Source organism: Clupea harengus, chromosome 7, assembly GCF_900700415.2.
Source record: "Clupea harengus chromosome 7, Ch_v2.0.2, whole genome shotgun sequence".
NCBI lineage: Eukaryota > Metazoa > Chordata > Actinopteri > Clupeiformes > Clupeidae > Clupea > Clupea harengus.
In genome coordinates this window covers 24,344,240-24,357,093 of record NC_045158.1, presented here as the reverse complement: position 1 = coordinate 24,357,093, position 12,854 = coordinate 24,344,240, and the positions used below count along the sequence as shown (strand labels likewise).

At 41.9% G+C, this 12,854-nt stretch overlaps 1 protein-coding gene across 1 annotated transcript; it reads right to left on the bottom strand.

The window, feature by feature from the left end:
• Nucleotides 1-3,278: 3,278 nt before the first annotated feature.
• LOC116220949 lies at nucleotides 3,279-4,720 on the bottom strand. Its single transcript, XM_031569869.2, has one exon. It carries the CDS (start codon nucleotides 4,718-4,720, stop codon nucleotides 3,422-3,424), a length of 1,299 nt encoding a protein of 432 aa, XP_031425729.1. The 3' UTR covers nucleotides 3,279-3,421.
• Nucleotides 4,721-12,854: the final 8,134 nt, after the last annotated feature.

Genomic DNA, 12,854 nt, shown 5'->3' with positions numbered 1-12,854 from the left:
TATCTTACAATAGACACAGACATGTAAAAGTGAAAAAAATAACAATGTTAGAGTCCACGATTCTAATCCAAACTATCTAATTCAGCGAATTACTCATCGCAGTTCTCTAGCTGTCAGTTCTGTTTGTGCGCTCAAAAAACCTCTGGTGTTCCTACATAGTCCTGGCGCTGTAAATGGGAAACAAGCAAAGGACCGAGCCATAAGCAATTCCAGGCAATCAACACGTTGCTTCAGGAGCAAGGTTGGCAGGTTTGTAATTTGATTAGCTATTGATCAAATATCAACAACCTTTCGCCAGAATTGTGGACCGATAAAGTTAAGACAAATACCTAGCACTGTACGTCACATAAGGTTACTATGGTAACAACTCACACCGTTCAATTCACTGCTTGCATTCCATTGGTATAATCATTCCAATACATCACCAGAGAACACAACCATTTTTGTCTTGGAATAAATGTCCTCTTGACATTGACAGACTCATGTAAGGGGAGCGGCCTCTCCCTCTCTGTGCTGGTGAAAAACCATGTCACCACAACCACACTAGGTCTGAACTCTGCTTTTCTGCAGTATGACAGGTCTCCACAATTAGTCTCCAGGTCATACACAGTAAGTCTTATAGCAACAGATAGCACAAATACAGTTGCACTGGCCATAGTTCACACCGGTGCCAAACCCTACTCTGTATAAACTCTATGGTCCATAGGATGTGGATTCACCTTATCTTATCTTTCTCAGGTATCTTCACCTTTATCAGGTCTGTGCAGCTTTATCAGTGTCATTCAATTTATACTGCACACATTGGAAAGGACATTAGCAAGGTTACGTAGTAGTTACGCATTTAACACCTCTTATCTCCTCAATAATGAGCTTTGTCATTCAGAGTACATTTAGTTACAGATGGTGGATTTGGGTCAGGAGCTTGAAAGGAGCAGTACACGTGAGTAAGACTAAATTAATGATCTGTACCTCCTAATTCATACCAAGGGTTTGTTAGAAAAATTAGCCAATCACTGTTGTGTGTTACACTGCGCTGACTGGACTGTGAATGAGAAATAAATGTCCAGTGGGCGTCAACAAGAGGCCCAGGAATGTTTGGCGTCTATGACATCATACAGATAATTGTCAGTGGGCGGGTGTTACGGCCAGCCTCCCTGACTGCAACATTAAAGACAAAAGTCAACAGTAGAGATCCGTCTTGATGTTAGGAACAGGACGCGAGGCCACTCGGTACTGGCAAGATAACGCCCTCACCCACGGCAGGACATGCTTTATAAAGGCAACGGCTCCACCCCCGAACCTAGGTCGCACCTGAAACCCATTCATCAAAACAGAAAAGAGCAGGCTCAAACTAAACAGAACTACGCCACCCGCAGGCTAAAGAGGACTGTAACAGCGGGCAAGGGACTTCAACCTGCTGCTGTCTTCTCACCAATCAGAATAGAAAACAGTGGCTGTCTAACGTGAGCTAATAAACTGAATGTCAACCAGAGAGTGAGTAGTTGGTCAGAGTCATTGTCGTGGTAAGCAATGGAATGTCAACTTGGATTTTTTGTTGCAAAACGATTTTGTTAGGTTGCCATTTGAGCAACAGCTAGAGATTGACTGCTTGGTTAACTGCTGCTAGGGTTAGATGGGTTACAGATGTATCCAATTTGGTCAGAGTAATTGATAAGAAACACAAAGTAAGGATTGGCCGATCAAGGAGTTGCCATAGGCGTCCAAAAGCACTGTAGCCAGGTAAAACCCATGAGATAATGAAGAGGCTAATCAATGTGGTGTTGTACATGGGAGGGCAAGAAGTGGCATTTGGTGGGCATGAGGATTCTGCTCTTATAATAATTTCATTGAGTTTGTAAATGCCAGATAGTCATAGAGGGTTTTGCCTTATTAAAAAAGAGGAGAATGCTACTGTTGTAGAAGTAAGTTGGGCAGGAGCTGTATAAGTGTGTGTTTTAATACCAATCATCTGATGTTTGTAAAAAGACATTTTTATTTCGACACAGGAACAGTTCTTTCCCCCTTGCCGTCACTCTAATGAACAGTTGACAAATTATTATATTTATTATATATTATATTTATTTATTTTATCCTAAATTGTTGTGTTATACTGCATTATTTTTCAGTTTAAGTACATTGAGAGCAACTAAACCCAGAAAAAATTCCTTGTATGTGGAAATTACTTGGTACTTGGCCAATAAATATGATTCTGATTCTGATGAATAGATTTTTGTTGTTTGTGTTGTAGGCCTAATTACAGTGTCTGAACAGTATTTTTTTCTGCAGGTGCTATGGGGGAGCGTTTTACTGAGGGTGCTATGAAATGAGGGTGATAGCCTATGTGTCACATGGTTCTCTACTACAACACCTCCCCACCATATCGTCTGTCATCTGTTTACATATTTGCTCTCAAAAGCGCCTTTGGGGTCCATGAAAAGCGATATACAAATCGATTGTATTATTATCATTAGGCTGCTTCTGAGGGACACGCACATAGCTGTGTTCATTTAAATGCATGCAGCATGTTATAGATTCCGCAATCCCAAATATTTCACTTACTTCAATGGGTGTTAAAGTTGGACGCCAGATGACCACCAGGTCACCACTACCATGTCAGACAGAGTGAAATTAAACTAAACTTAAACTAAACACAAATAGTTCAATTCATTTTAAACTAAAGAGGGCAAATTAGAATAGCAGATTTATTAATTAACTAAAAAAGTCAAAGAGTCAGAAATGCGTTCAAAAAGTATATATTATTTAAGTTCACAATCATCAATAATCACATAGAACCTTTGTTGGACTCCAAACATGCGAGTTGGATATTTCTGGAGTATTGGTCTTCTCGGACCAACCTGGGCGTTCACACTTATGTCACCGATGCTGCTAGCACCATGGTTAGCACCCTCAGTAGTGGTGGAGGGTTGACCTCCTTTACCACAACGTTCCTCTTCTACAAAATCCACATCAGATACCCCTGGTATTTCTTCTTTGTTACTCTCGTTTCTCAATGATTCTTCGAGACGTGGACATTTAGGTAGCATTGTTGATGTTAACTTGAAACTACCGCACTAGCTCGCTTTCTCCTTCAACCGTCCGGGAATGTCAACGTTCACGCGTGCAACGTGAAAATTGGGTCAAAGGTTATCACAGAATGATTGCTCTGGGTCTAAAACAATCTGTTCATTTCAATCTGTTATTATTTTCTTTTGTGAGTGAAATATTATTATCACACAATAAATAGCGCAACATGAAATTAAATAACAATAATAAATAAACCATTATTTTCTTGTGGGTGCTATGGCTAATCCAGGGGGAGCTAGAGCACACCCTAGCCCACAAGGTTTTTTTTTGTGTGAGGCAAAACAGAATATATACAGCGGTACCAAACGGCTAATTCACCGTAGGAAGCATCAGTATTTTACAACACACCTGATTCATTCAGTGCGCGATCGATACTGGGAATCAAAAGCTCCTCAAATTCCCAAAGTTTTTTGTCGACGAACAGCTGGTCTTTGGAGAGTTGGGCTTGCCTTGGCTCCCTGACATGGATGATGCGGCATACATCAGACGGAACTTTAAAGACGAGTCCGAACTGCTTCAGCGTGGAGTGTACTGAAGTCTGCTCTACGCTCCGGGGGTTGATGATCAGCTTCCATTCTTTAAACACGTCCTTTCTACTCGGTTCTCGATAGACATGCTCCAGGATGTTCACACCAGGCACACTCCTCCACCGAGGCAGACGAAATCGGCCGCTGTCATCAAACTGCGTTTTGGGGAAGAGATGGTTCTCAAACCTGAAAACCCCTGCGTTGGGATGCTCTTGCTGTAGAGTGCCCATTAACTTCTCCAGGTTGGCATGCTTGTAAGGCATAATGATCTCATCAATGTCATTCAGCAGGAGGTACTTTGACTGGTACATGTATCTGTATATGCATTCGTTCAGAGTGGTGAGCTGTCCATAATAATGAATGTCCCCAGGGTGTAAGTCATATTTCCACCCAGTAGAGGGCGTTAGGAACTTGTCTATTGGCCAAGGCACAACCTCAAGCATGCCCTCTTTCCTGTAGTACTTGAGAATTTTCTCTATGTCTGGTCCACAGCTGGTGTTGTAGATGACAACCCTCTGAACCCCTATAAGCTTGTACATCTCCATGGTTTGTGCAAATTGGAGGGCATTATTGTACTCCCCAAAAAGGCTAGATATGCATACAGTGAAGTTGTACCTAAACGATTCCTTGACCTCCTGGTTGTGGATTGATAAAAATGTCAAATTGGCGTATGGGTTAGCTGTTATGCTGACATGTGTGGCTTGCTGCAACGCTGGACTCATACACAACACGTCTGAAGTAACAAAAGGAAAACCGAAGCTTTCGCTGTGCACGTCAACTTTTGCCTGTGAAAATGCGCACTGATTCAGAGCACCAACAGCCTTAGCGTCAGTGTTAGCACATAGGACACAGTAGAGCGGCTGCAGCTCCTGCCTGCAGATGATGCTGCTCACCCTGATGGCCCCGCCCAGTCTGTGGTCCTTAAAGGCAGACACCATGAGGTGCCTGGAGCCTGGGATGGGGGTGATGGTGTCCGGGGGCAGTTCAGGCTCAGCTGAAGGTTGTTTGCTGCTCATGAGGTTCACTAAGGTCATCACGTGGTCCCACCTCAGCATCAGGAGGACGGTCAAGGCACCGATGCCAATCAGCAGCGCCAGCTTCCTCTGCATCATGGGTGTTCAGTCCGCTTGGATACAGCATCTACAATCTGAACAGGATTAACACATTTTAATTTTGCTGAAATACTGCTCACGTTCAGCCCATACTCATTGTTTTGAAATCTAATAAAATATGTTTGGCAATATGCTTAATATACATTGGACAGTGAAATGTATTACAAGATAGCTGAGTTCGGTTTTCAAGGTTGCAACCTTCCAAGGCTTCTTGGCGTGAGATTGATGAAGACTGATCAAACTTTTTGACTTGAGATTAATTTATTTGGATGCTAGGCTGAGACAGGACAGGTCTAACCATATGACACAATATCTGAGAAACAAAACCACACCCTGAGAAAGCTCACTAGACAAGAGAGAGGTGTGTGTGTGTGTGTGTGTGTGTGTGTGTGTGTGAGAGATCTGCATGGAGCGCGAGGGGAGGGGGTGAGACAGTGTCCCTGCTGATTATGACCATCAAGTAGACGTTAAAAGAAAGTTTAAAAAGTCTTGGTTGCACTTGCTTTTAATATACTTATATACTTGGCTGCACTTGTTGTTGATACACACATATAGTGATATAATACAGGGGTTTTCAACTGGTTTTGTCCCAGGGACCACCATTCTGACTAGAAAGTAATTTGCGGCCCACTGATGTGCCTGCACACGCGTGCGTGTTTGTAACCGCCGCCGCCACGCCCCCTCCCCCTGCACAGATATTCTGCCAATAACACTTAAATACGTGAAATTATCAGGGTACATCACTAGCCGCCACCACGCCCCCTCCCCCTGCACAGGGGGATGTTATTTTGGGGCATCAAGGATAGATGGTGGCCTTTTTGGTTGTATAGTACATTCAGTTTGACTGACACATGTAACATGTATTGTATTCATAAACTGTTAATTCATGTGCCATGTCATTACATTATTTCAGATCTCACAATTGGTACTTGAAGCCATTTTCATTTTCAGGCTTCCTACTCTCTCTTTTTAGGAGTTTAACAGTTGGATTTTGTTACCATGGTACTTTCTGTTTGTCAGTGACTGTCTTAACAATTATTCAGCAAATCATCTACAGAGTCTGACCGTTGACTCAAGGTAATTAAGAGTGCCTGCTCAAAGAGAGCACTCATATGATTGTGTATGACTCTCTAAGGCTCAGGGTTAGCACTTCTGAACGGCAACTCAGAGCTGTCTGTAAATTTCTTCAGGGAGTTTCTTAATCTCTGTGATAGTTAGGCAGGCAGGAGAAAAAGTGGGGAATGAGGGTGGGGGTCGAGTAGGTGGTTTGGGTGCTGGGCCCTTGGGATTGGGTCTCGGGCTAGAAAAAGGCAGGGAGTCAAGGGATTGGGGGTGGGATACTGGTGTATCTTCCTCAGCATGGCTCTCCACAAGTGGGTTAGACTGTATGGAGCTAAAACAGAGACTCCAAATGTGGCATTAAAAAACAAACTAAACTGACAAATAGATTATTGGTATGGAAGCAATTGTATTAAAGTTAACTTGGGCACTGAAAAGATGTTTTTTTGCTTTTTCAAGTTTCTTCATGTCAGTCTTTTTCAATGTGGAATTTCCTAACCTCATAAAACTACTCTGTAGTTTTTGTCTCCCTAACAGATCTATCGGTTTGCCAACAGCACAGTCTCTGTTTATGGAATTCCCGTTCAAGACTAGATAATAAAATTATCCTTGAATATATACATCACGAAATTAAAAATTAAGCAGGGAAGATATTGATATTGATGCAGCTAACCAGGCACCATACCAGAAACACTCTAGTAGTAAACAAGGCTAGTGTTACCTCGTAAACTGGTCTCTTAACGCAGTCTAAAGCTAACGTCAGTCTGCTATCGCAATGTAAAAGCCCCCCCCCCCCTTAGCGGAAAAAAAAATTGTGCACTCGCAAAACACGCACGCACACACAAACACCATTAGGCGTATATATATATTTTACCAACAATGTGTTGGATTTACCAGTCGAATTAGATACTTTGGCTATTGTATTGGGAAAGTAAACAGGTCAAAGTTTACTCTGTAACATCCACCTTTGGTGCACTGCCCTGCTATTGTTTCTGACATTACATGTGACAGGGCAACAGCCGAGTGATTCTTTTCCAAATTGAAACTAAATAAGACCTATCTGAGCAGCATGGGGCAGGAGAGGCTGAATGGGCTGGCTATCCTGTCCATTGAAAGAGCAAATCATGCATCACCACTTTTATGTTTGAAAGGCGTTGTTCGGCTAGTGTACTGTGCCTCTGGCTGTGCTCAGTCAGCTTGTAGGTCTTGACGTTCAGATTCTGCGCCTAAACTAGCTATATCGTATCGTCTCGTCACATGATCAAATAGAGTCTTGACATTGGCGAACAAGATACATATTACCCAGCAATCATCATTGCATATCCGTATATGACAAAAATAACAAATTAAATAAGAAATTATTCATTTAATTGAATCGGCTTTTTAATAGTTTCTATAGTGTATGTACGATAAGCATATAATTGTGTTATAGATTTCTACTGACGATTTACACCTAAAAATTATGAAAACCATGACAGAGACAGGTTTGCCATTTTGAGGGAATATATAGCATAAGGTATCTTAGATAGTCCATAAAAAATCATCCTTGATCACTGTCGCATTAAACTTGCGATACTTTGACATCCAAATGTTCAAAATGTAGAGAGCAGGGTCTGCTCTGCCTATGAACCTTCCGTGCTGGCTGCATTGTCTATAGTTATGCCCCTGGCGCACATGCACATTTTCTAATACAGCACAGGTACACTCAATTAAAGCCATTAGCAAATAAAGAAAATACACCTTTTTCAACCACAAATAAGAGATACATAACAGCGACTTCACGCAGAGGCTCTGGCTTAGGGGCCCCTTGAGCTCATGGGCCCCCTGAGCTCATGGGCCCCTGGGCCTGGGCCCGGTAGACCCGTTCGTTAATCCATCCATGATTATTAATGAAAATTCTTCTTTCTGGATGAGAAGTGCCATTGAACAGGCTTACAAGGGATTTTCTCTTCTTTATACAGTCCCCTACGTCCGGCTCACGTTCAGAAATCCGTTGCCCACCGGATCTGTGCAAATAATGTATTTCTTGTCCCTCCCATCAAACTCCTCCCCTTTTATGCCAGAACAGAGACGGCAAGTTCACTTTAAAAAGTACCGACATCGGAAAAAAAGACTTGCAGCGTAACAAAAACCTGCGTGTAATTTCATCGTACCACAGTATGAGTAGAGTTCAGTTCAGAGTAAATCATGGCTTCATGGTTACACAGTGCTTCTCTCGACTCCCAAAGCTATTCACATGCATGATGAGGAAACTCACCTCAGAGACGGCAAAGAAATCTCCTTTCCTGGATCGGAGAGCGTTGGACTCTCCCAGTTCCTAATGCCTAATAGCTCTGAAGAACTTGCCCTATCAAGCCAAACCAAATGATTCTTTCCAGTGCAAAAGGGTTTGAGGCGATAAAGAGAGCATGTAACATGAAAACAGGGAGGAACTCTGCTCCTTTCAGATAGAGCAAGGGTCTAACTAACCTTTAGACATCATATAAGGATGGGCATGCTAACACACCTGTGGTAAATGTAAAGCAAACATTGTATATATATGATGTCACGACCCAGCCTGGTCTGCCCCCCCCCCCCCCCCCCCCCCTGTTTTCAGTGCTCTCTGTTTTCCACAGTCTCACAATTATTTACATTGCAGGAAAATGCTAGCAGAGAGTATGGGATAGAATAAGTGTATGACCATGTAGTGGTGGTGGGGGGGCATTCAAATTAGTATTAGCCTACACAGCAAGATATTAATGAAAACTACATGGTGACATGACCTCATGATCATATAGGCCACATTAGTGAAATTGTAGGTTATTTTGCATGTATAGCGTTTTCTCTCTACAGTTTCATTTTGACAATGAATTGGGCTACGTTCTTGCAGCCAAATTGAAAGCTAGATCAACGTCTTAAACAAGGCTATATGCAATAGGGCAGGGGTACTCAATTAGAAACCCAAAAGGTTCACTCGCCAAATTTTCATTTAGTCCAGGGTCCGGAACAGTGACGGCAAAATCCAAAAACATAACTCCAACAAAAACGTTCAAACTATGCACAAAAGGTGATGTGGTCTGGCCTTATTTGTGTGAAAGGTGACACTTTTTTTGTGGTTTAAACTTGGGCTTAAAAGGTGTGAAGGCCAGGCGGATGTACTGATGTAAGTGTTCATTAGTGAGTGTGCTCCTGTATTTTCTTTTTCACAATATTCATGTTTTAAAAGGCAGACTCACAACAGTATGTTGAGGTATGCACGCTCTTGTTGTGTGGCTGATCTAACTATTACACTTCATGTTGCTTGGTATTGATGGTTGCAGATCGTTTATTTTTCTGCCCCTTACCTCAGAGTTATGCGGGTATTTTTGTGTGTGCATGGTTTCATAGTGACGTTTCACGTTACCACTTTTGACAAGAGCAACCGTCTGGTTACAGATTAAACACATCGGTTTTGTGCTCCCCACAGGCAGCACAAATGCATACTTGTCAGTTCATTCCATTTTTGGAATCAACTTTTCGTTTTTTATCGGGTTTAAAGCACGCCATGATTTTCGTTTGATGAGAAAATCTGCCGTTTGCCGTTCACAAATCTATCTGCCCGCGTTGTTGCCATTGACACACACCTGCGTGACCCACAGAGCTGGCGGCCAACATTGAGTGATTGAGTTGTCATAGTGATTTTGTTATTACAGCTCCTGATTGGACCTCTGGATTAGACACGGAAGATAGAAACCACATCGAGTAGGACAAAAATAATCACGAAATCACGCACCAATGAAAACTCGCTTGGATCATGATTAAATTAGAATGTTGATTTTGGCTTCGGTCCAAATTTGATTGCGTCTCGGTCCGGATGCGGACCGCCTATTGAGTACCCCTGCAATAGGGTCATCCGATATCCCTTCGGCTAACCTATCCTTAAAAAATGGCCTTCTGCAACGATAAACACGACCCGTACTGATAGAAGATTAAATGCATCTATTTTCAGATTATGGCAGGTAACATTACTTGTGTGAAAAATGCGGTTTCATTACGTTAACCACACTGCAGCAGAGGTGTAAAGTAACGAATTACATTTACTCACGTTACTGTAATTGAGTAGTTTTTTTGTGTACTTTGTAATTTTTAAGTAGTTTTTGAAATCAGTAATTTTACTTTTACTTAAGTAGATTTTGACTGAAGTATTGTACTTAGCTACATTGGAAATTACATCCGTTACTGAGTAAAAAAAAAAAACATAGTTCAAGGCAGGAAACCAAAAGGCGTGAATCGCGCACGACAATTATCACTGCAGTGGTGGATGCTGCATAGAGTGGATGATGGAGTCAATGCAAGCCGCCGGTGCCGAGTCACGAAAGATAGAGGGAGGAAAATGATAGTGAGGACTACCAACAAGCTACGGACGACCAACAAGCTGAAGCACCGAACTTTCCACCAGTTGAAATTAAAGAAGATGAAGAAAACTCGTGACCACATCTCAGCAAGCAGTTTGCCTTCCAACGTGAAAGAGGCAACAGCTATTTAATGCTGTGTAGGCTGTGCCTGCCCCGCAAGACAGAATGTTCTGCTGATAAAAATTGATCTTCAAATCTGCGCAAGCATGTGTTGGTAAGTACAGTATTTGTTCTTTTCCATTAGTAGTTCATACAGCGTTTTTGTTGTTTAGTTAGCTCTGCTCCATTAAGCAAAATATGCGTTTCATGGCACTATAGCCTACTTTTGGCTAGCACTTGCAACTGCCCTGAGTATGCTAACGTCGACGATAGGCTAGCTATACACTTGTGTACACCCCTTGTGTCCATCCTTGTGTTAACAGCCGTCATCCAATAGACTAATAATAATTCCATCCCCGTCTTCCATTCGTTTCAGGTCATAGCATTATTTTGTTCAGTCTCTCATATTGTGTTAAAAACTGCAGATCAGTCATCAGCAATGAAATACACCACATAAACTGATATTAGGCTAATCATTTGGCTGCCTCCCATGCCCTGAAACAGGAACGATGTGAATGCGCACACCATCTTTGTCAGACGGTTGGACAAGTTAGTGTCAATGTGTATGTCGTTATCTGGAATTTATCACGATTAGTCAGATATTGATAACGATAAGTGGTGGCTTTGCAACGTGCGCGTCTTTCATGTTCATGCGCAGGGCTCTCGGTTAGCAAGAATTGAGGATTATGAATTGTGATGCATGTAGAAATAGAAAATAATGCTAAAATTCTGTATATATACTGTAGGTCTGTCATCTAGAGTAGCTATTTATAGCTATTTCTGTGTTATGATGCACTCTTGATGGCAGCTCAATACTTAATTGTCAGAAATGTTGTTTGTGATTCTACAGGTCTAGTCTATGTCAGACAACACCTTGACCGGATGGTGGAGGCTGGAGCAAGTTGGACAACATTCATCAGATGAAGATGATTTATTTTCCTCAATGAAGTCCAGAAGGTCAGCAGGTACAGGGGAGTTAGAAGGGTACCTAGCCTGCGTCTCAGTCAATATGGATCTGCTGAACTCCTTTCAGAATATCAAAAAACTGTCCCTGAAACTCAATACTGGCCTACCTGCCTCGGGCCGCCTGTGAGCGACTCATTGCTGTTCACTGCAATGCGAGCCCGGATGAACTCTACTCACCTTGAAAATCAGCTGCTGCTCAAACTCAACAAGAAGTTTGTAGACTAATGCTCAAAAGGTGGACACAAGTAAAGTAACCAAAGTTTAAATATACAGTGGGGCAGCGGCATTTTAACTTTTTATTTGAGCTGTCATGTGGTTCATGTCTTGACATGTCCTCCCAAAAGTTCTTAAGTGTTGTATTGACATGTTTAATGTTTTACATGTTTAATGTTTTACATGTTTAATGTTTAATGTTTGACATGTTTAATGTTTTAAGATTCTCCTTTAATTAAAAATAACTAGTTTTTGTATTGGATTTATGACCCCTTGTCCTTTTTTGCACTATATAGGAGCGGCCCCCATGAAGTTGTTGAAAGTAACTAAGTAACTTTTACTTAAAGTACATTTTAAATTAACTACTTTTTACTTTTACTTGAGTAGATTTTTAGATGGGTAATTTTACTTGTATTTAAGTAAAATTTCATCAAAGTAATTGTACTTTTACTTGAGTACAACATTTCAGTACTTTTTACACCTCTGCACTGCAGTATGATCATTGTCCTACGCATCTTCAAAACTCTGTGACGGGGAAAATCGCTTGTCGCTAAGGCTACTCGTGTTAGGCTGTATAAAACCATGACGCCACAACCACACTATGTCTGAACTTTTCTGCAGTATGACAGGTCTCCACAATAAGTCTCCAGGTCATACACAGTAAGACTTATAGCAACAGATAGCACAAATACAGTTGCACTGGTCATAGTTCACACCAGTGCCAAACCCTACTCTGTGTAAACTGTATGGTCCATGGGATGTGGATTCACCTTATCTTATCTTTCTCAGGTATCTTCACCTTTATCAGGTCTGTGTAGCTTTATCAGTGTCATTCAATGTATACTGCACACACGGGAAAGGACATTAACAGAGTTAAGAGTTAAGTGAGCTTTGTCATTCAGAGTACATTTAGTTACAGATGGTGGATTTGGGTCAGGAGCTTGAAAGGAGCAGTACAATTGAGTAAGACTATATTAATGATCTGTAACTCCTAATTCATACCAAGGGTTTGTTAGAAAAATTTGCCAATCACCGCTGTGTGTCACACTGCGCTGACTGGACTGTGAATGAGAAATAAATGTCCAGTGGGCGTCAACAGGAGGCCCAGGAATGTTTGGCGTCTATGACATCATACAGTTAATTGTCAGTGGGCGGGTGTTACGGCCTCCCTGACTGCAACATTAAAGACAAAAGTCAAAAGGGGCTCGTGTCTAAGGGGGTTATTTATTAACAAAAGACTAGTTGCACAATCAACAACAGTAGAGATCCGTCTTGACGTTAGGAACAGGACGTGAGGCCACTCGGTACTGGCAAGATAACGCCCTCATCCACGGCAGGACATGCTTTATAAAGGCAACGGCTCCACCCCCGAACCTAGGTCGCACCTGAAACCCATTCATCAAAACAGAAAAGAGCAGGCT

Coding starts and splice junctions, on each gene's coding strand:
- LOC116220949 (XM_031569869.2), bottom strand. CDS start 4,720: ATGCAGAGGAAGCTGGCGCTGCTGATTGGCATCGGTGCCTTGACCGTC.